This window comes from Mus caroli, unplaced genomic scaffold (genome assembly GCF_978045245.1).
Source record: "Mus caroli unplaced genomic scaffold, Mus_caroli_1 scaffold_13, whole genome shotgun sequence".
NCBI lineage: Eukaryota > Metazoa > Chordata > Mammalia > Rodentia > Muridae > Mus > Mus caroli.
This window is the reverse complement of record NW_028227268.1, coordinates 79,700,564-79,727,038: the sequence shown is the minus strand read 5'-3', so window position 1 is coordinate 79,727,038 and position 26,475 is coordinate 79,700,564. Positions and strand designations below refer to the sequence as shown.

Here is a 26,475-nt window from a genome sequence, read left to right as displayed (position 1 = left end):
CCTAGGGAAGCTTGAAGTTCTGCTGATTCAGTCCCAAATTACTCTGAGATAAGACACCTGGCATCCATGTCCCCACCTGTGAGTTTGAAGAGTTTTGCTTTTTTTTTATTTATTTATTTTTAGTGTGTGAGTGTCTGTCTGTGTGTCCAGAGGATTTGATCTCCTGGGAGCTGGAGTTACAGGATTGGGAGCTGCCTAATTGAGAATCGAACTGGAGTCCTTGGCAAGAGCAAATGTGGTCTTACTCGCTGAGCGATCTTTCCAGCTCCAAGTTCTCAGGGTTTTATGTGTTTGTCTGCATGTGCACGTGTATACACCTCCTCTGGAGGCCAGAGATCCACCTCAGGTGTCTTCTTCAGTTGCTTTCTAGTTTATGTTTTTGAGATAGGGGTCTCTCACCAAACCAGGAGCTTGCCAATTTGGGTAGACTGGCTCAAGCCCCAATAGTACCCCTGCCCCCTGCCCCAACCTCACCACCTCTTGGATTACAAGTACATGCAGCTACATGCAGCTTTGTGCAAGGATGAGGGGGATCCAACCTTGGAGCTCTTTACTGGCTGAGTCGTCTTCCCAACTCCAAATTCTGAGTTCTTATGAAGCTGTTTGCCGATACGGAATTTGCATAGATGGGAGTTCTCTCCCACCTAAGGTCCCTCTGTTCTCATAAAATGAGCAAGGGCCTAGGCTTGCAGGATGAGGCAGAACAGCAAGAATCTTATGTCATCACACAGCCAACATATGGCAAAGCAGCCCCATTATTCTCTATGACTGAGTTAATTGTACCTCCTACCTCAACACAGTATAGACTCACAAGCATCATACAGGGCTGGGGTTAGAGTTTGGCAGTGGAGAACTTGCCTAGCATGTGCAGTCCGGCCCCCCCCCCCCGCACCCCCCAATAAACATCGTGGTATCACAAATCTTTAATCTAAGCCCTGAGATTGTGGAGGCAGAGGCAAGCATTTCTCTGTGAGTTCAAGTCCAGTTTGATCTCCATAGTGAGTTCTAAGCCAGCCAGGGCTGCACATTGAGACCCTGTGCCAATAATAAAAACAAAACAGCGAATGTACTATAGAGCCAGCCTCCTTCTTACCTTTCATCTTACCTGTCCTCCATCCCCCAACTGTCTTTTTGGTGTTCCCTCTTAATTAAAAGGATTTCTTGTCAACATGGAAACTTCCAAACCTCTGGTGAACTGCGTTATCGCATCCTGATAATTATTCCATGCACCTCTGTTTTATTCTGCCCTGGTCTCTTCCCACAGCCCCACCTCAGAGTCTACCCAACCGGCGTGGGAGGGCATGTTTCATATGCCTATGGTTTTTAGGCTCAGAGAGGCTGTGTAACTTTCCATGAAGTCACACAGCTTTGTGGGGGGGTTTGTAGTTTTGTTCTTGTTTTATATTTGTGTTATACTTAAGATTGAAATCGTAATGTGTCACCAGTTTAGCCACTTTAAAGCGTACAGTTCAGTGGGACTTAATGCATCCTTTCCAGCTAGTGTGCCGGTCTCACTCTGTCTATGTCTAGAACACTTTTTTTTTTTTAATCCCTTGTGATGATGGCAGCTCAGGCCTCTAATCCTAAGTATTCCAGAGGTTTAGGCAGACTCAAGGTTAGCCTGTGCTACAAACAAGTGAATTGAAGGCTAGCCTGGGCTATAAGTGAGTAATTTAGTGAAACACTGTCTCAAAAAAAAAAAAAAAAAAAGTAAAAGAGGGGGCTGAGAGTGTAGCTCAGTGATGGAGCGCTTGTTCTTATAGCCAGGCACTTCCCTTAACTCCGCAGCCTTGACCACCGCTATCCTGGCTTCTGGCTCTGTGGCCTGTGCACTCTGGGAGGACCGCACAGTGCGGGAGCAGCGTTTTCCGTGTATCGTGCTATAGCTCGTATCAGATCTTCTGCTGATTCAGTTCATGTCCACTGTGAATGATGCAGTCGATGATCATCCAGTCCTCTGCCCACAGACCCTTGGTGGCTTTCACTTTTCTGAGGCTGCTGTGAACACTCAGGCACACGTCTCAGTGGGAGCCCTTTCCAGGTCATGAGTTAAGGCTGCGTTGAGTCCTCTGGAGACCCTGAAGACACCAGGAGCTGACGCTCAAAAGTAACTTAGACTGCTGAGTTCTAGCCCTGGACAGAGAGAGTGGCTTCGGTCAGAAAGCCGGAGAGGCCAGAGTGCCCTTTGTATCAGATCCCATGGCCTTGGATGTAAGGCCTAATGGCATTTTTTTTAAAGAAAGATGTTTTTATTATTTAAAAAAATGATTAAAAAAGAAAACTAATGGCTGCTGAGACAGCTCTGTGGGTAAAGGTGCTTGCAGCTTGAAGTCAGTGACCTGAGTCCATAAACCTCAGACTCTAATGTAGATAAACTGCTCCACTAAACTGTCCTCTGAGCCTTCCATGCACCCCATGGCTTGCATAAACATCACGAACAAACGTGAGTATGCATATACAGTAACACTTTTTAAAATTATATCTATGCTACAGAAGTACCAACCACAAAATGTTAATGTCCCCCTGTACTCAGAGTTCATGCCCACAAACTGGTTTATATTCTTCCTGACTTGTTGTGTCTTCATAACTGAAGGGAAGAGAGAAACTCATTTCCTGGCCGGAAGACAAGCTATAGGTTGTCATATCCTCTTAAACCCCAGTAGACACAAAGCCAGGCTCCCTCTCACGAGCCTTCTCCGTTCTTCCCCCTCTTTCAACCCCACGGGCTTTGTCTACACAGATTTCTGTTGCCTTTCATGGCCACTTCCAGGATCCCACACCCTCCCTGGGAAAACAGTGCTCATTGCCGAGTGGTTTCCTGTGAGCTAGAAGCCCATCCGGCCCCTGGCTGACCACCTCAGGTCTGGAAAGCCATGGGAGATGTGGGTAGTGGGATAATGGTCCTCCTGCCTCTTAGGGTCAAGTTCTGACAGTGTGCATGTGTGCACGTGTACATATGTGCATTCGCACACATCCGCATTTCATGCTCGCATTCCATGCTGTGCATGTGGAGGACTGAGGACAGTTTGTAGAAGGATCCTTCTCCTTCCACCCTGAGCCCTGGGGATCAAACTCAGGTCATCAGGCTTGGCAGCAAGTGCCATTTCATCAGCCCCTCATCTTAGTTTTTAACAGGTGAGACTGAGGTCTTTGATGGCTGTCATGCCGGCCCCTATCCCATCCCCAGGAGTCCCCAGGAGAGAGAAATGTGGGAGGTGACCCTGTGATCTCTCTGTCTGAATGGGGTCCTTTCTTAGAGAGGGTTTTTTTAGCCCAGAGTCAGCCTGTAGCTCACCTGCACAGAGGCCTATCGACTCAGAATAGGTCTTTAAAATTAGAAACGCTTTATCACTTAGATGTGAGAGCCAAAGGATAAAATAACAATCACCATCCACCCTACTGGACAGAAGAACCTTCTGGAAGGCTTCCATATCTTCCTTCAAACTGATCTCGTGTGTTTTTTGTGGAGATGTTCTATGTCTGTACAGGCACACGGTCGGCTGATCCTCATCAGCCAATGACTGCACTTAAGGCTCCCAAGTTTGTCTGACATCTACCCCTCTGGTGCTGGGGAATTTCACACAAGGCCTTGTGTGTGCTCGGCAAACACTATACTGTTGAGCTCCACTCCCAGCCCTTCATTTAAGAAACAAAAATTAAGCAAAAATCAATGCTGATGCTTTTAGGCGTGCACATGGGCAGAGCATTGGGACTGTTAATTGCCCTTTATGTGTATTCCCAGCTGAGATGGAAGGGGGCCGGACTCTACCTTTCTTTCACCTCTCCTGTGGTAAACAAGTATTCTTCTGTGTATGGGTTAGGGCTGTGTTTCCTCAATGTTTGTGGATTTTATTGATGGCTTTGCTGTTTCAGGTGCCCCCCTCCTGCACTCCCCATCCCTACCCCCAAGCCTCCCAAGGCTACTGTTCTGTTTCCTAGGCTCAGGAAAGCTGTGTTGTGTCTCTTGGAGAAGGTATATGTTTTACCTCCCAGACAGTCCTTGTACTTTTATGCCCCGAGTTCAATGTTAACGAGTCATCAACACGTCCTGTTAAATGGAAATAAACAATACAAAGTTATATAAGCTATGTGTTGACTGGCTGATGAAATGTGTGTGGTTGTTCCCCATCTCTTCCTCCTAAGGAGAGTGGTTCAAGGTGACTTTATAGAATGTGTCCTTCATGAGGAACAAAAACTCATCAGGATAAATTCACCTCACTGGGGCCTGTAAGATGCCTCAGCAGGTAAAAGCAGTTTGTAAAACGCCCTTCATGTAGGTTCTGAGGAGCCAACCCATGTAACGGGAAAAGAGAAGAACTGATTTTCCAGTTGTCTTCTGACCTGCATGTGTGCTGTCCTTGTAGCACCTATGCCGCACATAACAATAAATAAGCAAATAAATAAACAAGCAAATAATAAATTAATAAACGTGCCTAAGTGGGCTCTTATCCTCAGTGCCTCCTTCAGTCTGTGAGGGAGTTTCCTGTGCTCTTTCTTGGCTATAAATCCTCCATTTTTATCAGCAGCATCTATTGAATGAGCTCTCTATTGGTGAGACTTTAGGTTGGCATCCTCCTTTTCCCTGGCTGTTTACAGCCAGATAGCTACTGTCTTGTAGCTTCCTCTGCTTACAGGAATCTGTCTGTAAGATGGAGTCCTGTCCCACAAGTAGAATCTTTTGGTCATAGGGCAAGCAAGGGGCTGGAGACATAGCTAGATGGTAGAGTATTTGCCTATCATATGTGAGGCCCCAGGCTCAATCCCCAATATCACAGAGACAGAGAAACAGAGACAGACAGAGACAGAGAAACAGAGACAGACAGAGAGACAGAGATGGGGGGGTTGCATGTTCCAGATTTTGTCATTGAGTGCTACAGTGGCGGCTCAGCTGTTGAGAGCATGTGCTGCTCCTGCAGAGGACTCAGGTTTGGCTCCCAGTACAGATATGACAGGTCACAATTTTTATAACTCTAGTTCCAGGGGATTTGATGCCTTATTCTGGCCTCCTTGGGCACTGCACACATCATATGGTATATGTATGTAGGCACTCATCCCATAAACAAAAATGAAAATCGATTTCAAATATGTTGGTAGGAGTTTGAACTGAACTAGGAGGTAGGTCTAAGTGCTCCCCTTTTGTTTGTTTTGAAGAAAAAAAAATTTTTTTCTGTTGAACAGACTAGCTTGGAACTTGCTATATAGCCTAGGCTGGCTTCAAATTCTCCATCCCACTGCTTCATCCTCCTACGTACTAGGGCTGTAAGCATGTTCCACTCCCATCAATAAAGTCCCCACCTAAGCTATAAATTGTCAAAGCTGAGTGGTGTGTCTGCCTGCCCCCGGCTCTCATCAGGGTGCCCTGGTGGCCAACCCTCACTCTTGAGGGTGCATTTCCATTTTACACACATCCCTTGCCCTGTCTTGGATGTTCAGAGAAGGGATGGAAAGATATTGGTTGCTTTTAGGGCTCTTTAAAGCGGAAATCAATAGTCTTGTCTCTTTGGGCAGAAACCAGTAAAGGCGCTTGCCTGCCAGGCTCCTGCCTAAGGATCTCAGGAGATAATAGGAAAAGCCTGGCCTTCCCCCAGGAAATCACCTTCACACAACCCCAGTGTCCCCTTCACCAGTGTGCCCCACCCCTGCTTTGATCACTCAATAACTGCTGCCTCTGCCGAGCTGCTGCTCCGGCAACGGAGTGGGAGGGGGCCACCCTTTGGAGATCTTGCTGAAGATTTCTGGAACTTGAAAGCTGTCTTAATCCCCTGTGGTAGGCTGTGATGAACTAAGCCTGGGAAGGCTGAGCTCAACAGCTTCCCCCTCCACCCCACTACCCCTTCCCGCCCCCAGAGCTAAGAATGCTTAAGATGCCTCCTTGATGCACTCATTGAAGCAGCAGTTCTCAACCTGCTGGTCAAGACTCCTTTGGGGGTCAAAGGACCCTTTCACAAGGGTTGAATACCAGACAGTCTGTATGTCAGATATTTGCGTTACAATTCATAACAGCAGCAAGAATACAGTTACGAAGCATCAACAAAAAATAATTTTATGGTTGAAGGACACCACAACAGGAGGTTCACAGTGTTGGGGAACTTGAGAACAAAGAGATGATCCCCCCCCCTCCCCAGGTATCTGGTAAGGTGTGAGCGTTCTTGCCAGAGTCAAACCCAAGTCTCCAAGGAAACAGATCCTGGAAATACTGGGAGGGGGGGGGCACACTTACTGTTTTCCTCATAGCTCACTAGGAAGAACTCCATTTCCTTTGTCCTGCCATGGAAACATTTGCAAAAGGTTCAGCACTCAGGGATGGGGTCACAAGGGGGCCTTATATTTTGTGCATCATCCCTACCCCTCTACACACACACACACACACACACACATACACACACACACACACACACACAGTGCCATGCAAAAGCTGCTACAGTGTCCGTGGCTCCTTTGGGTGGTGGCCACGAAGCCTAGAAGGGCTGGTCTCTCTGCTGAGAGCCGTGTAGAGCAGATTACTAGCAGCAGCTCAAACATGACAGCCCAGAGAGCAGAGGACATGGTGATTTTCCATTCCCTGTTCCCATCTCTGCCGCTGGCAGGATTGGAGCCATTTCAGGAGAGGGATTTTGTGTGTGAGCTGCCTGTCAGACAGCTGAGTGGGCCAGAAGCTCTTAAACTGTACAAAATGCCTTAGCAGGTTAGAGCCTAGACCTGTTTGTCTGGGAACTGAGGTTCTGAATATTTGCTGCTCCTGCTTCCCAGCGAGTCTTAGATTTCAACTGCTTGACCTGATTAACGTGCAGTGTTCAATATCTGTCACCCCACACAGGTGCTAGGACCCCTCCCCCATTCTATAAGGGACACTGTGGGCTCTAGAGAGGTGATAATGAATGGAAGTGATGCCCACAGCACCCCTCGATGAAGCCTGTGAGCCCTAGAATCTTGTACCTATTTGACACAGAGTGGGCCTGTGCCAGGCATTGGGCTGAGAGTGGGCCATAAAATAAACTGAACCCCATCCTCAAGTTGTTCATCATCTGAAAAAGTCTCCTAAAGATACAGGCTTAGGCCTGCATTGGCAACACAAAAGCAAAGCCTTCTAAAAGAGCAAGGTGTCCTTGCTGTTAGGGGGTAAGCAGTTTGCACAGTGAGCAGAATACTGGAGTCAGGTGCCTTCCATGATACCTGAGAGCTATTGGTGGGCTCAGCTATAAACTCCCTCTGTGGTGAATGTTTGCATATTTTAAATTTTTTTCTTGTATGTGTATGAGGGTTTTTGTTTGTTTGTCTTTGTGTTTTTGTTTTTGTTTTGCCTGTATGTATGTGTGTGCACCATGCGCTGCTGTGCTCATGGAGACTTAAAAAGGGCCTGAGGGGGCTGGAGAGATGGCTCAGTGGTTTGACTCCCAGCACCCACATGGTGGCTCACAACCATCTGTAACTCTGGTGCCAGGGTATTTGACACATCTCTGACCTCCACAGACACCAGGTGCACACATGATGCACGTACATATATGCAGGCAAAACAATCATAAAACAAAATAAATAATTCTTAAAATAAAGTTTAAGAAGGCTTCAGATACCCTAGAACTAAGCGACAGACAGCTTGAAGCTGCCATGTCAGTCCTGGGAATTGAACCCAGGTCCTTTGGAAGGGCAACCAGAGCTCTTAACTGCGGAGGCGTCACTCCAGCACCAAGTATTGGCATCTTGACCACATTCTGCACCTTATCAATGCCAAGTCTACCATATGCCCATCCTCCTTTTTTTTGAGGGCTTGGAACCAAACCCAGGGCCTCCTGATGCTAAGCTTTCAATATATCGCTAAGCCACTCCCTCCCTCCCCTGTGCCCAATCCTCTTGTTTCCTACTGACATCCTGAAAGAAGGCCTTGTTTATTATATACCTGTGCTCTCCAGGAAAGCCATGCTGAGAGTTTTCTAGATGAGAGCCATGCCCTGCCTTCTTGGGATGCTCAGCTTCATGGGGTAACAGTTCCATTTTTAGCCTCAGGGTGAGGTGAGCCTTGGTCACAGCAGCTTCCCCTTCAGCTGCGCCTTCCTCCTCCCACCCCACACTAACCAACTACTGGGTTGTAGTCTGCATTAAAAACTATTTCATTCTCAAGAGAAGTACGCCGCCCTGGTGGTGAGAGGAGGACTTGCGGCTGTATTTGTTGTGTTAACATCGAGTTTTTAAGATTGGCTTTAGGAAGTATGTGTTGCCTCTCCCCTTTCACGTCTTAATTTTAATTACAAGCATTTTGATGTCTAGACAGGAAAAGGCTCCTCTTTGTCACCAGACATGGTGGGGTTTCTGGGACTCTTTTAGGAAAATCTGACATCTCCTGACTTGTGGGCACTTGTTAAAGGCAGAGGTTCCTGCCAGGATATTCCTGAACTCCGCAGGCTCATATCCTGGAATCTTCTATGAGAGTTATACTTCGCCGCTTCTGGAGTCTCGGTTCCCTTCAGCAGTGCCTCACCCTCTGAGGAACTAAAGATGTTTTTCCTCTGTGGGAGAGTGAGCTCTGCTTCTTGTGGAAATTTAAAAAACAGGAAAAAAAAAAACAATTAAAAAAATAGAAGTGTCTTAAGGCGTTTTCTATATTCCCTTAAGAGAATGTGGAGGTGGAAGGTGAGCCTTGTGTGGTAAATGGAATCACTACTGATTATTGAGAATTTATGTGCTATGTGAAGCTTTGTAATTTTTATACATTGTTTCTCAGTTAATTCCCAAACAAATCCTAAGGAGGTAGCTGCTATTTCCCTACTTAAACAGAGGTAGAAACCAAGGCTCAAGACATCAGGAACTTTTCTAAAAAGGACAGAAGAAAGTGGGACCAGGCAGGTGACTTGGAATGGCCTGGTAGGTCTGGGCTCACAGCTGCAGCCTTTGCCGTTCACCCGATCACCTCTGTGCTTGGTGGTACCAGGAAGACACAGGTCAGCAGACAGGTTGTGCAGGCTCCCCAGTCCTCTGCTTCCTGAGCCAAAGACCCACATTGACTGAAAGATTGTGTCAGCCCTCAGGACTGTCCCTGTGTCAGGAAGTGGCTCTCCGTAACTCATAGCAGTGGCCGTGTTGCCTCTCTTGTTCCTTGTTTCTGCTCCCAGCAGAGGTTGGAACAAAAGATCCAGGGCCTCAGGTTGCTACACCTTTGGCCCTGCAACTTGGTTTGCTGTTGTTCAGTACCAGAATTCCCATCAGACCCAGCCCATGTAAGTGGGAATGGGTGTTTTACTCAGCAGTTACTAAAGGAGCTTGATTCATGCCAGGACCCTGCTCTCCCACACAAAGCCCTTACCCCACCCTGGCCCTGGTGCCAGCCACGCATGTGACAAATGTCTCCTATCGCACAATCCTGGATTTCAGTCCCTAGAGTTATTTAGGTCACTAATAAAGTGGGACACAATGGAACCAGGGATTGGCTGAGGCTACCCTATGAAGTCATCATTCCTATTTCTGCATCCTGAGGCAGCGACGTTCTCGCAGTGAGAAGGGAAGCCTGTGTGTGACCCAACTGGCCAGATGCCACCACCAACACTGGGAGGCATTTCCACAATTTCCTCTTGAGGAAAACAGCTACTCACAGCCTCTCAGCTCCGCCCTAAACGGGCCTCAGGAATTGATTCCGCCATCGGAAGTGTGCTGGCTCTCACTCCTCCACCCATCCGTCTGTCCGTCTGTCCGTCCGTAGGTCCATTCATGCATTATTTATCCTGCCTGCCATATGCACACACTGGAGACAGCCATTGACCGAGTGCCTTTGCTCTTCAGAGAGATGAGGAAGAGGAACGGAGCTTTCTCTTTGTTATTAAGGGAGGAGGCAGTCCAGCCAGGCAGGGGTCTCAAGTCCACCGTCATGCCAGATGTGCTCAAAGCTCCAAAGCTCAAGGACCGTGGTACTGAAAGTTTGTCCCTCCAGGATGATCCTAGTTTCAGCATCTTCCCAGAGACCAGAGATCTTGTACCCAGCTGCAGCAGGCCCATAGGAACAGTGGGGTTGGGGGCTGCCTGGTCCCCAAGCTCTGTAGCTGTCACAGCTGCCTTTCTTTCCCACAGAGCACAGAACACTGTTGTAGAGGGCCCTTTTTCTCTTTGTCCCTGGCTCTCTGACTCTTTATCAAGGTATATCCAGAAATCCATCCTTGTACCTATAACTGAGGATGCTGCAACATCTGGATGAAGCAGGATCTAGAAAGAGCTCCGTCCCCTGTACACGAACCCAGCATGCCACCTCAACTCATCCCGTTATTCCCATATCACAGGCCAGGGCCAGAAAGCATAGGCCCAAGAGACTGAGACTCAGCCCAGAGTATATGGCAGTGACCTGGCTGAGGCTCTGAGGTCTTGTAGTGTGCATGTCTTCAGTGTGTCCTCACTGCTGTGCTATGCTATGTGGTGAACAGTTTCTTCAGAATGATGTCCTCAGGTGGTTTCTGGGCTAGTGTCTGAACAGCTTTTCGGCCCTATTGATCCATCTGTGTCCCAGTTCCTGGAAAGAGACTTGTTGTGCCCTGCCTTGGGGAAAGAGTAGAAAGTACCCTCCCTAACTGCCACCATTAATAACAAAAAGGCTGGTGGTGTGTGTGTGTGTGCGTGTGTGTGTTTTGTGTGGTTTTCGTGTGGTTTTCAGGTGAATGTATCTTGGTAGTCTGCCACACTTTTGATTTAAATTCTATTGTTCATAGAAAGAGCAGCTTCCTGTTGCTCACACAGGTTTCCCTAGAAAAGCCCTGGAATCCCATCGCTCATCAGCATAAGGGAAATGGAAGAGGAAAGTGTTTGTGGAACTCAGGGTGGTGGCTAGACAGGAAGAGGCTGCAGTCGGCCTCACACCCAGGCCTATGGGAAACCTACACCCACAGAGTCATCCTCAAAAACTGTGGGTTGCCTTGGGACCATGTATATGAGGTTCATGCTTATGGTATAGAAAGTTCTAGACTTTAAAACCATTTGCTCATTTATGAAAACAAAAACAAAAACAAACAAACTAAAACAAAGCTATCTGCTGAGTACTATCCTTAGGCCAGAAGCTGCTCTCTGCTCTCCGGTGGTTTTCAAAGTGGATGTGTGCCCTGACCTCATGAAGCGAGCAGCCAGGGTTGATCCTTCTTGGATGCAGGGTAGCCAGGTTGGGGGGTAGAGGGAGAGAGTGCCTACTGCATAGCAAGTGGGGTGCAGCAAAAAAACCAAGAGTCCACCTCCCATAGATGACAGCTGGGTGGACAGAGTCTCTGTCTTGTGTGCTAACCACAGGATGGAAGCAATCCCATCCCTGAGGAGACATGAGATCTGGGGAAAGATTCAGTGCCAACACTGCTCTCTGTCTCAGTTCTATCCTCTGGGCATTGTAATTACCAACCAGCCGAGTTCAAGGTGCCGTAGATAAGGAAGGAGGCTGGGACTGCAGCTTCCACTCTCCGAACCCAGTACAGGCTGTGCAGTGGGATGAAGCTGAAGGTGCCCTTTGTTGGAACGATTTCTATTCCTTTTCAGAACCTTTAAGAAGAAAATATCTTCTGACATTAGCTACCACACTAGCAGCTCATCTGTGCCTGACTGACAGGACTCCCTGGTACAAAAAAATAAAATAAATATCATATTCTGGAAATAATACAACAGCAGCTGCTACCGCTGATGGGCACACCCCGAGTGTCAGGGGTTCCTTTGTCTGGTATATTCCCTGGGATGTCCCTTGAGCCTTCTCCGCTGCCCTGTGAGCCATCAGCTCAACTGCTCAAATTCACAGGAAGGTAACTAAGTGGGGATAGGAAACTTGAGCCTCAAGGGAGGGTGTCCTGCAGAAACTCTCTCTGGTCACTGGTTCCACTGCCATCAATAAAACTGTGTGGTCCCGGTCCTGGTGATCACATCTCTCTGCTCTGAGGAGAGTGGAATCTGAGAGAGAGAGAGAGAGAGAGAGAGAGAGAGAGAGAGAGAGAGAGAGAGAGAGAGAGAGAGAGAGAACAGAAAAAATAAAGAATTGATAGCTCAGGGATTTCTTGTTAGCTGCCCTGCTTGGCTGCCACTTCTGACACCCTGACCTCACCCTCCCTGGCAAGGGCTGCTGCAACCTGGTAAGGGGCTTTCCACCCAAGTCCCCTGCAGGAGAAACAAGAAAGCTCTTTACCTGTGGTGAGGTTCCTGCCTCTGCTACCTGGTGTTTCCTACACTTATCTAGAAAGATATCAGGATTCACTCGGACATGAGGCAAAGCCAGCAGCAGCTTTCTGTCCCTCTGACCCAGCTCCCCTCTCGTCCTCATCACCACCACACCGGTCAGGAGGTCACCAGCTGCTATAGTTCTTCCAGGAGACCACAGAGTCCCGACTCCTGATCCAATTATGGCTCTTGTACTCGGATGAGGGCAGAGAGGTTTTTTTTTTTTAAATGGAGACCAGCGTTCCGGATGACAAGTGGATCTTTTTTCAGAAGCATCGCCAGCTCTTGCTGCTTTAAAACCCATTTCTTTTTTAGCCAAGAAACTCTGGCCCACTCAGAGCCTAGGCTTACTTAGCACCTGAGTGGGCAACAAGGACCCTGAGTGAGTGTCTCATCCTGCCAATCATAAAAGGATGTGGGGGCCAAACTGGCCGTATCCTGAGCATGTGAGAAAAGGCATGGAGCTTGGGGCAGCAGACACTAATGTTTCTTAGGAACTTCTCTGTGTGTGTTTGTTTAAGAATTTGGGGAGAGATGGCTCCTTTTGCACAGGACCTTGGTTCCATTCCCTCACCTACATAGTGTCTCACGAGCACCCATAACTCCTATTCCAGGGGATCCTATGCTATCTTCTGACCTCTGAGGGTACCAGGCACACCTGTGATGTCCATACACACCTTCAGGCAAAACATTCACACTCCTAAAATAAAATAAAACTTAATTTGCTTTTCTTTTGGAGGCAACATAGGTAGCATGACTGTTGGAGCTGAGTGGTGTGTTCACAGGGGTTATTTCAACACTTTCCTTCCTGGAAACCATCTATAATTCCAGTTCCAAAGAATCCAATGCCCTCTCCTAACAGGCATGCATGTGATATACAAAAATACAGGCAGACAAAACATTCTTACATACAAGATAAGTGTCTTTAAAGGAAGTTTAAGGCAACCCAGGTATAGTAGCTGTGATGGTTTGTATATTCTTGGGCCAGGGAGTGGCACCATTTGGAGGTGTGGCCTTGTTGGAATAGGTGTGACCTGGTTGGAGTAGGTGTGTCACTGTGGGTGTGGGCTTAAGACCCTCACCCTAGTTGCATGGAAGTCAGTCTTCCACTAGCAGCCTTTGGATGAAGATGTAGAACTCTCAGTTCTGCCTATGCCATGCCTGCCTAGATGTTACCATTCTCCCACCTTGATGATAATGGACTGAACCTCTAAACCTGTAAGCCAGCCCCAATTAAGTGTTGTTTCTTATAAGACTTGCCTTGGTCATGGTGTCTGTTCACAGCAGTAAAACTTTAACTAAGACAGTAGCTAAGTGTGCAAATGGAACATAGAAAGTACTTTGCTTACATACTTGATTGCTGGGAGACATTGTGAGTTCTTCTATATGACCATGATTGCTTTTAGTATTAGAGAGTGGTGACACCTGCCTTTAATCCCAGCACTCAGGAGGTAGAGGCAGGCAGACCTCTGTGAGTTTCAGGCAAGCCTGGTCTAACAAAGTGAATTCCAGTACACCAGAGCTACACAGAGAAACCTTGTCTCAAACAAACAAGATGTCAAGAGGACTCTTAGCCATTAAAATTGAGACAAGGAGAAAGTGAAAAGGAAAAATGTCTGTGAAATCACAGCATTCGCAAAACATCCTTTTCCATGCCAGAGTAATAATTTATTCAGAAAAATATCATCCATAGATGACAAGCCTGTGAAACGGAGTTGTTGGAGAACAGGATATTCCATCTCTGGGTATCACCAGGTTACTTGTGAATCTCACGGGGAGAGGGAGAAATCTTTAGAAAGAACCCATGTTCTCACCCTAGGTGGGAAATAGAACCTGGCCTGTCTGGGGCTGGGATACATCGACCATTCTGTCAATCCCAGCATGATTCAGCATGGAGGACTGGACATCACCTCTGTGCTTTTCCTGCACACTGTAACGGAAGCAATCCAGCCAATAAGAGTGGGGAACATTTTTAAAGGTAGCTGGACTCTATGTTCCCAAAACACTAAGAAATAAGACCAAAAAGATTTTAGACTCATTGTGTGAACCAAGTTTGGCTCTGGGATCCAAAACAAACTGGGATAGAAAATGTGTTTCAGAATCCCTAGAGCAGTCAAATATAGACTGAACATAAGAATGTTATTGCTAGCCGGGCTGTGGTGGCGCATGCCTTTAATCCCAGCACTTGGGAGACAGAGGCAGGCAGATTTCTGAGTTCGAGGTCAGCCTGGTCTACAAAGTGAGTTCCAGGACAGCCCGGGCTATACAGAGAAACCCTGTCTCGAAAAAACCAAAAAAAAAAAAAAAAAAAAAAAAAAGAAGAAGAAGAAGAAGACAACAACGACGAAGAAGAAGAGGTTATTGCTGGCAGGCTTCTATCCAGCACTTTGGAGGTAGAGGCAAGAGGACCAAAATTCAAAGACAGTCTCAATCACATAGTGAATTTAAGGCCATCCTGTGCTACATGAGACCCTGTCTCAAGAACAAAAGATAGGATGTTTGGTTCAGCGTGGTGTACTAATGCTACAATTTCTTACTATTTGTAGGAAGATATTCTCAGGGAGAGATATTGGGGTGCTGGGGATGATGGCATATCCTATCAGTAACTCGCAAAGCCAGTATTTATATACAACACCCAGAAATGGAGTGTGAAGCAACTGTCTACAGCTGGGAAAAGGGGGCGGGGAGGGGGGTTTGAAGATCTGTGTGTGTTCCTCATGCTCTGATTTGCATTGATTAGAAGACTTTCAAAATTAAAAGTTTGCCAAGGAAGACTGGCCTTTGTCTGACCCCTGTTTGTGACCTAGCATCTTTCTGGGTGCAGCCTTGAAGATTTACAGACAAGTCTTCTGTGCATTTTGCCCACAAAGAGGAAGCAGCTAAATATAATGGTGCTTGCTGGTGGCAGCACTGGGGACAAAGGGCTAGACCACTTAAGATGTGGGAGGAGGGGAGGAGATGTCTGCTGGGCTCGTGCAAAGCTAGGAAACTCACACAGCCCTTCCTGGCTGCTAAGTGTGTGTATGTTAGGAAACAATGTGGAAGCTGAAGTCATTGTGGGTAACAAAGAGGAGCAGGGACTCTGGAGACGCTTCTGGGGCTGGAGACCACATCTCTCATCATCTGTGTGTGGAGCCCTGGGAATGCTAGCTGTCTCTTTGAGGACTCAGCATGGAGAGACACAGTGGCGTTCTGTGTGCTGGGTGCTAGAGAAGCACTTTCCATTCTGCAGGCTCGCTCTCTTTCCACATGGGGTATATTCCTAGTCATAAACAAAAGAACAGCCTGTGGGGTTTCAGGCCACTAGCAACAGAGCAAACTCATTGAGGATTCAGGCTCAGCCCTGCCTGACTGCAGCCTGCAATGTGGAGGGTCCCCCCCACCCCAAGAGGCTTCCCCTATACATATGGGGAGTAGAAGGAGCCAGGAAAGGAAGATCCCTTCTCTGTAAGCTGTGACCCCCTCCTTTGGGGGTTAATCCTCTGAGGCCTGGTAGCAAGGTTCTGAAAGGTTTGAAAAGCAGGGGGGTGGGGGGCAGAGGAAACTAATCTGATTGAACACATCAGCTGGTGCCTCCAGATAAATGATTGGCTGCCAGTGATGCTGCCGCAGTCTCAGGGCCCCCTCAGCACAATGTACAGTCTGCCTGGGCTAGGAACTTTGCTCTGCCACTTTATGTTCCGGCTACCCACCCACCCCACCCCACCCCCCAAAAAACAACTCATGGGGATAAGGGTGTGGCTCAGTGGTAGAGCTTCCTTGCATGTATGAGGATGGGAATCCAATCACCAGCACCAAATTAGGGGAGAGGGGTTTAATTTAGTATATGTGACAAAGATTAGCTCAATTCTGTATAAGGTTCAGGGAAAGCTGGGCAATTCAGGGGGCAAAATTGTTGCTTTTTAAGTGATTTATTTAAAATATATTGTCTTGCCTATTGCACTATTTTATAATTACTGAACTGACTTGTTTTAAAAGGGGGGTCAAGAGCTGGGAAGATGGCTCAGTAGGTAAGAACTTGTGATGTTCTTGGCAGAAGACTGGTTCCCAGGACCCACAACCACCTTTAACTGCAGCTTCAGGGGATCTGATACTCTTTTGGCCCATGAGAGCCCCTGCAGTCATGGGTTCTCTCTCTCTCCCTCTCTCTCTCTCTCTCTCTCTCTCTCTCTCTCTCTCTCTCTCTCTCTCTCTCCCACCCCTCTCCCTCCCCCCTCTCTCCCATCCTCCCCCTCTTCCGGCTTTTCTTTACTCTTTAAAGGAAAAGTTAAAAAGTTAAATTTGCTGGGCAGTAGTGGTGAGTGCCTTTAATTCCAACACTTGGGAGGCAGAGGCAGGAGGATTTCTGACTTTGCAGACAACTTTTTTGGTCTACAAAGTGAGTTCCAGGACAGCCAGGGATACACAGAGAAACCCTGTCTCAAAAAAAAAAGGTTAAATTTATATATGGTTATTGGAGAAAAACATAGGGGGTATAAACTCCCCAGAGAAACTGCAAATAGTATAGTTCCCTTGCAAGAGAGAAGAACCGCCCATCCACTCATTTGTCCACCTACAGGAGGTCTTAGAATCGGGAGGTGGTGATGTTAACACGGTTTTCAACTAAGCTTTGAAAGTCATAGGATGAGTGAGAGCAGTAAAAAAAAAAAAAAAAGGAGGAGGGTCCTCGGTCCACGGGACCACATCCTCGGGTGAGGAAGAGGGAAACTGGATATGAGCATCACATGCCAGTGGGACACCAATTGCAGCCTTAAAGAAGCTTTTCCCTGCTTGGACAGTTTGTGCTTACCCCGCCCCCAAGCTCTCCATGGAGGCCACACCCACTGCGGGCATCCCCACTGCAGCTGCAAACTGCGCTCTGGAAGGAGACTGACCCTGACCAGAAAGAGCGGTCTCTGCGTTCTCCCTGTTGTGTATATATCCACTTACCCTCTCATCTCCACCCAGCTGTCAGGGCTGTTGCTGGATCCCTAATAAGACAGATCCCAGGGTGCCCAGTGATTCATTTCGCTTTGCCCCAGCATCCTTGCATTTAGAATGGGAGTGTCTGCAGAGCAGCCTGGGGTCAGTGCTTCTAATCTTTCCAGAGAGGCTGGTAAGTAATGGGGTCTGAGAGTCAATGGCCACAGCCATGAGTCATCTGTGCCCCTCCCAACACGGTCCCTCAGCAGCTGCTCTGCACCCTATGAGGCTGCATGGAGATCACAGGTGACCAGGCCCAGGCTGACCCTCAAGTGGCTCATTTAGGGCAGGCTTACTCAAGACAGTGACCTGGAAGTAAAGGATACATCAAGCTTGGCTGAGTGAAGAGGGGATGGAGAAGGGTTTTCTGGGCTACAGAGCTCTGCAGACAAGGCCAGGAGACGTAGTGCTTTCAAAGAACCTCCAATGATAGTATCATGGTTTGAATATGCTTGGCCCAGGGAGTGGTGCTATTAGGAGGTGTGGCCTTGCTGGAGTAGGCGTGTCACTGTGGGTGTGGGCTTTAATACCCTAGTCCTCGATGCCTAGAAGTGAGTCTACCACTAGCAGCCTTCAGATGAAGATGTAGAACTCTCAGCTCTGCCTGTGCCATGCCTGCCTGGATACTGCCATGCTCCCACCTTGATGAAAATGGACTGAACCTCTGAGCCTATAAGCCAGCCCCAATTAAATGTTGTCCTTTATAAGTGTTGCCTTGGTCATGGTGTCTGCTCACAGCAGTAACACCCTAGCTAAGACAGATGGGATCCACTACCAGATGTGAAGTGGTATCCTGAGAAAGCAGTGCCTAGTCTGGAGGCCTCCACCCTGCAGAGCCTCACCAAGTGGGCCTATCATGTCCTCCAATAGCTTCTAGTCTTGACCCTTAGGGCCAGAGAAGCCCCTGTTTATGGCTGTTGAGGGTATAACCCAAAGTCTAAAGCCTGTATTTTTAACCGTTTCTCAGAATCCCTTCATATGTGGTCAGGCTCCAGTTGTCCACTGTTGCACCCCTCAATGATTTCTTTAGGGCTCTCTTCCTTTCCCTCCTGCCTTCCCACAGTTTGCCAGTCTTTTTTTGAAATCACCTTCCAAGCAACCTTGTTTCCAAGGCAACTCAAACTAAAACGGGCATGGTTAGAATAGGAGGTCCATGGAAGACAGTGGCGAGCGGTGGACAGCCTCTTCCACTCCTAGCAAGATGGGGTCAGACTTGCAAGGCTGTATGGCTCTGCCTGGACTGGTGATGGCCAGACAGAGAATGTGGGAACCTAAAAGCTGCTCCTGACTGCTCTCCAGTGCCTTTGATGTTCTAGGCATCTGAGCATTCGTCTGCATTTTCTCTGTGGACGCAAACAAAAGCCTCATTAAGCCATCAGTTTCCCCTGCAATTTGGAGCCACAGGAAGATTGAGACATCTCATCACAGTGATATAGCAGGACATGATGGCTTGAGGATTCCAGGTCCAAATACAACCTTTTATTCTCGGGCAGTCCCTCTTACCCGTTCCTTCCTGTCTGTATTGTCAACACCATCCAGACATCATAGGGGAGATTTTGCTATCCTAGGTTCAGTTCCTCTAGTAAGTTGTGCTTCTGCCTCCCCGTAGGTAAGTTTGAGGACAGGGAAGACCGCGTGCCCAAATTGGAGCAGATAAACAATACAAGGATCCTGAGCAGCCAAAACTTCTCCCTCACCAAGAAGGAGCTGCTGAGCACAGAACTTCTGCTCCTGGAGGCTTTCAGCTGGGACCTTTGCCTGCCCACGCCCGCCCACTTTCTGGACTACTACCTCTTGGCCTCCATCAGCCAGAAGGACCACCACTGCCATGCCTGGCCCACCATCTGCCTCCGAAAGACCAAAGAGTGCCTCAAGGAGTATGCTCACTACTTCCTGGAAGTTACCCTGCAAGGTGAGAGCATAGAGCCAGGGGGCTGAGGGCATGGGAGGCTGGGATCAGCTGCCTCAAGATGGGTGTCATCTAGAGAGGGCCTTCTTTCATGCCTCAAACCCCACGCCCGTATCTTTGCAAAGAAATGCAGGATCTATTCAGTGCTATAGCAGCATAATGCAGAAACGAAATAGCAGCTTACCCAAAAGTCACCAGTACCTAGAGACCAGCAACTCACCTGGGAAGTTTTCATATGAGAACCTTTAAATCACACCAACTCACAAGTAGATCATTCCCAAGGAGCTGTCATTGCACAGATTAAATAGGATGGGGCAGGTGACAGTGTTCACATCTGCATTGGCAGTAGTAAGTTGGTGTGTCTGGAGTGCTGGGAAGACAGCCCAGGCTATAATGTGCTTGCTGTGAACGTGTGAGGAGCTCTGTATTCAGGCATTAGAATGCACAGAGAAAGCCAGACGTAGTGACAGACAAACCTGCAATCCAAGAGATAGGGAGGCAGAGACAGGAGAATCTCAGGTGCTTGCTAGCTAGCAAGCAGCATGATCAATGAGGCCCAGGTTCCAGTGTGAGACCCTCTTTCAAAAAGCAAGATAGAAGCCGGGCGTGGTGGCACATGCCTTTAATCCCAGCACTTGGGAAGCAGAGGCAGGTGGATTTCTGAGTTCGAGGCCAGCCTGGTCTACAAAGTGAGTTCCAGGACAGCCAGAGAAACCCTGTCTCAAAAAAACCAAAAAAAAAACCAAAAAAAAAAAAACAAAAACCAAAAAAAAAAAAAAGAAAAAAAAAAGCAAGATAGATGCCTGCCAAGGAGCAACACTTGCAGTTGGCCTCATGTGTACTTTCAAATGTGCACTTTCACATATGAAAACACCCAAAGTTTGGAGAAAAACAGTAATCTCTCTCACACACACTCTATCTGTCTGTCTCTTTCTGTGTCTCTGTCTCTCTGGGTGTGTGTGTGTGTGTGTGTGTGTGTGTGTGTGTGTGTGTGTGTGTGTGTGTGTGTGTGTATTTTCTCATGGACTCAAGCAAAAGCCTCATTAAGCCAACAGTTCCCCTGCAATTTGGAGCCACAGAGAGACTGAGTCATCTCATCATAATGACATAGAAGGAAGTGATGGCTTCTGTACACACACATACACACACACACACACACACACACACACACACACACCAGAAGAGGGTGATAGGCCCATTGCTCTACCTATTCCTTTGAGGCAGGGTCTCTTGACCCTGGGGTTTGCTTTCAGCTCATCTAGAAACCAGCAAACTACAGTGTTCTTCCATCTCTGCTCTCATCAGTCGGGGTTGCAGGGAATGGCAGAATGGCCAACTTGTTGTGTGGTTGCTAGGATTCTAGCCCGTGATTGTTGCATAAACATTCTATAAAGCCGAGCCTGACTGCTGCCCTCACAGACAGATTTTTAAATCTAAGTTAGGTCAGATGCTGGTCAGAATACTATTGACACACCATAAGACAAATAGCCCAGAGCAGGGATATCAGTGATTTGGGACTATTAGGCATTGATTGAGCACTTGCTGTATGCCTTGCTGCAGAATTTTGTATGCATTAACTCATTTGAACTTCACAGTGACCCTGTGCTGGCTAGTTTTACGTCAGCTTTACACAAGATGAAGTCACCTGAGAGAAGAGAGCCTCAATTGAGAAGATACCTCCATAAGATGGGGCTATAAGAAGTTTCTTAATTAGTGATTACTATAGGAGGACCCAGCCTATTATGAGTGGAATGGTGGTCCTGAGTTCTATAAGAAAACAGACCTAGCAACCCATGGGGACCACTCCTCCATAGCCTCTGCATCGGCTCCTGCTTCCAGGTTCCTCCCCTGTTTGAGCTCCTGTCTTGGCTTCTGTCAGTGGACTTTGAGTTAGGATATAAGTCACATAAACCCTTCCATCCCCAAGTTGCTTTGTTCATGGTGCTTCGTCACAGAAATAGTGACCCTAACTAAGACAGACCCCTTTCAAAGATGTTTCGGTCATTCCCATTTTATAAATGAGGAAATTCATACTCAAGAAGTGTTAGGGCAGAGCTAGAGAGATGGCTCAGTGGGTTAAGAGCACTGATTGCTCTTCCAGAGGTCCTGAGTTCAAATCCCAGCAACCACATGGTGGCTCACAATCAACTGTAATGGGATCTGATGCCCTCTTCTCTGGTGTCTCTGAAGAGAGCAACGGTGCACTCATATACATAAAATAAATAAATAAATCTTTAAAAAAAAAAAGAAGAAGAAGAAGAAGAAGAAGAAGAAGAAGAAAAAGAAGTGTTAAGTCACTTCCCCCCGCAAAGGTCAGTGACAGGATTTGAACCTGGAAGTCTGACTCTATTGCTCTTCCTATAACTATTCTGCCCTAAACTGATAGATACTTTCAAAGGCATAAGTTGAAGTAATTCAAAGTTATGAGCAAATTGATAGCAAATAGTAATGTACCAGATATCATCCCTGAAAAGTGCAGAAGTGTCCACTGTACCTATTAACCTATCTTCAGAGGTCTTAAGAAAACGGAACATAAGCCAGGCATGGTGGCGCACACCTTTAATCCCAGCACTCTGGAGGCAGAGGCAGGCAGGCTTTCTGAGTTTGAGGCCAGCCTGGCCTACAGAGTGAGTTCCAGGACAGCCAGGGCTATACAGAGAAACCCTGTCTTGAAAAATAAAAAGAAAGAAAGAAAGAAAGAAAAAGAAAACGGAACATTTCTGGGGCCAGTGAGATTACTCAATGGAAGATGGAGCTGAATTCGATCCCTGAATCCCACTTGGTAGAAGGAAAAAATTAACTCTAGCAAGTTGTCCTCTGACTGCCACGTGTACAAATATCCTACACACTTTATGTGCCTGCGAGTAATATAAATAAATGTAATTTAAATATCTTTAATATTACTTTGTAAGCCTAGACAAAGTTATTAATATCAGACTCATATAGCCATTCATTTGTTTTTCATCAGATTTCTGGTGCCCGATGAGGACCAGACATTGTTTCTGTGCAAGCAGTCATTGGCCAGACTCTGTCCATCAATAATAACCAAAAAAAGCACGCCGGGCGTGGTGGCACACGCCTTTAATCCCAGCACTCGGGAGGCAGAGGCAGGCGGATTTCTGAGTTCGAGGCCAGCCTGGTCTACAAAGTGAGTTCCAGGACAGCCAGGGCTACACAGAGAAACCCTGTCTCGAAAACCCAAAAAAAAAAAAAAAAACCAAAAAAAGAGAAAGAAAGATTTTTATGGTTCTTTTAATAGCCTGTCAGCAAGCATCTTAAAGCTTTCTGGGAGTGTAGACAAGGTTTTAAAGAATTGTCCCTCTAAGCCACAAACTGAATCCCAAAACTTTAAGCCCAAACAATGGCACCTGATCTTTTCTAGTTTCTTATCCCATTTGTAAAAAGCTAACACTACATGGCCCTTGAGCAGATTCATTTGTCTGCTGTTCAGCAGACCAGTCAAGAGACTCAATGGGGCAACTTTCCAGCATTAATGCCTTCTGAATTTTCTTTCAGATCATATATTTTACAAATTCCAGCCTTCCGTGGTTGCTGCAGCCTGTGTTGGGGCCTCCAGGATCTGCCTTCAGCTCTCTCCCTACTGGACCAGAGACTTGCAGAGGGTCTCAAGCTACTCCCTAGAGCATCTCAGCACGTGTATCGACATCCTGCTGGTGTAAGTCCTCTCCTGATTGGTTACATTTCTGAAATATTGACCTTCTATTTGCTCTGGGGGGGTGGGGGTGGAACTAATGTTAGGGGGAGATTTTCTGACAGATAGTAGTTCCCCCAGATAAAGGGTTGCAGGCAAAATGAGCAGAGTGACCCCTGAGAGAAGTGGTATTTGGAAAGCAGGTATGGCCGCATGCAACTATAACCTTAAAACTTGGGAAACTGAAGCCAGAGGATTGAAAACTGGAGGTCAGCTTAGGAGAAATAGTGAAACTGTCTCAAAAAAAAAAAAAACAAGAATGCAGGCAGTGGTGGCACAAGCCTTTAATCCCAGCACTTGGGAGGCAGAGGCAGACGGATTTCTGAGTTCGAGGCCAGCCTGGTCTACAGAGTGAGTTCCAGGACAGCCAGGGCTACACAGAGAAACCCTGTCTTGGAAAAACAAACAAACAAAAAACTAAGAATGGGGCTTTGAGAGTTGGCTGTTTCTCTTTGTATTTTTAAGATTGGAGAGAAAGGGAAAAGAGGAACAAGGCTGGGGGCACCTGTTCCTATATTCATGTCTACACTCATCCTATTGTTGTATTTTGTTATTGAGACAGGGTATCACATAGCCCAGGCTAACTCAGTCTCACTATGTAGCTAGTGGGCTATCCTTGAACTTCCGATCTTTTTGCCCCTCCATCCTGAGTGCTGATGTTACAGGTGTGTGCCACCATGCTCAGTTGATTTACTGCTAAGGGTCAAACTCAGCTTCATGCATGCTAGGCAAGTACTCTATCAACTGAACTCCATCCTATCTGGGTTGACTGATGTAAGTCCCAGTGTGATTTTGTGAATTCATTCTCTCATAAGTTTCTTTTCTCAGGCAAGCTGCAAAAGTGACCACTTAGCCAACCAGGTCCAAAGTGGCTTCAGCTAAGAGATCACAGCCTCTTTTAAGGGGTCAGTGGGTCATTTTAGATCTAACACTGTGAAATAGAGATTGGCAGCCAAAGAGACCAATAATGGCTACTAAGAGGAGTGCAGAGAGAACAGAATAGCCCTAGAGTAGCTACCTCCCTCTTTCACCAGCAGGTAGTGACTACCTCTGTATGCAGGCCTGAGTGACTGGGTCTGGGTAGCAGAAGCAGAAGACCTTCGGTCCCCAAAGAGCCACCTCTCAACATCCAAATGCCAGCAGTTTTGCTGTGATATCGGAGACCCACTCTAAGATGTTAGCCCTGCTCCCTAGGCTGAGTCTTCAACTGTATACTTTTAGAGTCCCCAAGTCAAGCCAGGTGATGGGAGTGCACATCTTTAATGTCATCATTGGGGAGGCAGAGGCAGGCAGATCTCTGAATTCGAGGCCAACCAAGTTCCAGAACAGCCAGGGGTACACAGAGAAACGTCTTAAAACAAACAAACAAACAAACAAGTCCCCAAGTCAGTACACAACCTGTTTTGACCGCTGATGGCTACTCCAGTATCAGCCACCAGGCTTACGTTGCTTGTCATTGCTTGCTTCCAAACCCCAGGGGGTAGTTTGCTTTGTAGCTGCTGGAGATTCTCCCAGATGGGGATAGAGCTGGCCCTGAAGAACCTAGAAAGAAGCAGAGGGGAGGTTCTCTGCCAAGTGCTGGGATGCTGAATGAACAGAAGCAGGTGGGACCCAAATTACCTGCTGAGGCTTTAACAGCCAAGGTGTGGAGGTTCAGGAGCTGCGGGGACAAGTTTGCCTACTCTTACTCAGGATCAGAGAGGTTTGGGGGCAGAAACAGCTGCAAGCTGAGACCTGAGGCCTGAGTCTAGTAAGTCTAGTAAGTGGCTGTGTTATAACGTGTCATCATTGAGTGGTGTGGCACTGTCCCACTTACCGAGGAAGTTATGCAGGTGCCTAGTGGCCTTGGATCTCCAAAACTCACTTGAGCCTTTTCCTTTCAGAGCATATGACAATGTCCTCAAGGATGCCATTGCAGTCAAGAGGCAGACGCTGGCCATGGTGCCGGGCTCATCATCAGCTCCCGCCCAAGTGCTGTTCCAACCGCCCACCTACCCGACTCTCAGCCAGCCACCATCAACAACACTAGCCCAGTTCCAGAGTCCAACGCAGGACTTGTGCTTGGCATATCGGGACTCGTTGCAGGCCCACCGCTCAGGGAGCCTGCTCTCAGGAGACACTGGTCCATCCCTCCACACGCCATACCCAACCCTCCAGCCCTTGGATATGTGTCCTGTGCCCGTCCCTGCATCCCTTAGCATGCAGATGGCCATAGCAGCTGAACCCAGGCACTGCCTTACAGCCTCCTATGGAAGCAGCTACTTCAGCGGCAGCCATATGTTCCCTGCAGGCTGTTTTGACAGCTAGGCCACATTTGGACCACAGGGAGAATCCTGAAAGATCCAGACAAAGGAAGTAAATGCCTAAGAGGAGAGCTCATCCAGGTGAGACAAAGAACCAAGTACCTTTAGGTAGAGAGGGTCTTTGCTCTTTTTAAAAACAAACCAACAGAACAAAACATCCAGGGACACATCTCACCCAACAGCATCTCTCTGGGAAACCTCTTCCGTGTATGCCTGGAGGACAAAGACATGGCTCTGTGACCTTTCCCCTGAACTGCAGATCCAATGAAGCATATCAGACTTGGACAGTGAGGATTACATACATCCGGGCTTCTCAAAGACTACTCTTCATAGCCATGCCACTGAAAAAGAAGGGGCACCTGACACGTCTGTCTATGTCCCTAGAAGATCCATCCTGAGTGTCTTTCTCTCCCTAGCTCCACTCCAAGGGCCCCATGGCCCATGTTTAGGCCTGAGCACTGAGCCCATAAGGCACAGTAAGTGGCTATCTTGCCTGACCTTTGTTTTTGAACCCCAAATCTTTTCATTCTTCTAGCTATTTCACATGCTGCTGCTTCCTGGAACAGTCTAGCTTTCTATCCTGCAAAAAAAAAAAAAAAAAAAAAAAAATTCTCGTTTACATACCGTGTCAGGGATTTTTGTGATACTTGAAAATTCCGTAGGAGCAAAAAGTTTGAATTGCCACACTGTCTGTCCCACATGAGGCTGTATCTTTTAGTAACCCAACTTGGGACCAACTGGTGGATAACAGCAGCGAGGGATACCACCTCTCAGGCTCACTCTGCAAGAGTCCACCCCTGGGATCTGTTCACCTATTGGACTTGGATTTCTGCCCCCCTGGTGGGAGAATGTTGTTTGAAGGAGACAAAGGTTTGAACTGACCCTCACTTCACTCCACCACTTGCTTTTAGTGCTGAGGTTAAACCGATCCCAGATTTGAGTTTGGCCAACACTAAAGGGTAGTCATACTGTGGAATATTAGAAAAGTGGGGGGGGGGGGCGGGGGACTAACGTGGTATATGACACCAGCATTGAAAGGCAAGAGATTGCTAAAGCAAAAGCCTATGTCTGGGATTTGCAGTGCGAGGGCTCAGGAACACTGTCACCATGTGCAATATGTTATGACTATGACTCACAACCTGTGCTTAAGATGTTCTTGTGGTTGGGTTTTTTTGTTTTGTTTTGTTTTGGGGTTTTTTGTTTGTTTGTTTTTTTCCTGGTCAGGGGACATGCTGTTCACCCATCAGAATTGGAAGGGAGGTTCAAAAGACCACAGAAACAAATTGTAATTTAGTTTTTGAAACGATTGCGTCTCTGTTGGTTTTTGTTTTCTTTTGGTGGGGGTAGGGACTTTTTTTTTTTTTTTTTTGTGATCGATCTGATGTAGCTAAGGCTACACTCAAACTTAGTGCAGAGCCAACGCTGGCCTTGAA

General features: G+C 47.3%; 1 protein-coding gene across 1 annotated transcript in view; it reads left to right on the top strand.

Moving 5' to 3' along the window:
* Ccnjl (cyclin J like) overlaps positions 1–25,620 on the top strand; it is a 58,563-nt gene extending 32,943 nt beyond the window's left edge. The window contains exons 4-6 of the mRNA XM_021177708.3: positions 18,728–19,030; positions 22,544–22,703; positions 24,623–25,620. Coding sequence (XP_021033367.1) covers positions 18,728–19,030; positions 22,544–22,703; positions 24,623–25,046 — 887 coding nt within the window. The 3' untranslated portion in view covers positions 25,047–25,620. The remainder of the gene's footprint in view (positions 1–18,727; positions 19,031–22,543; positions 22,704–24,622) is intronic.
* The last annotated feature ends 855 nt before the right edge of the window (positions 25,621–26,475 follow it).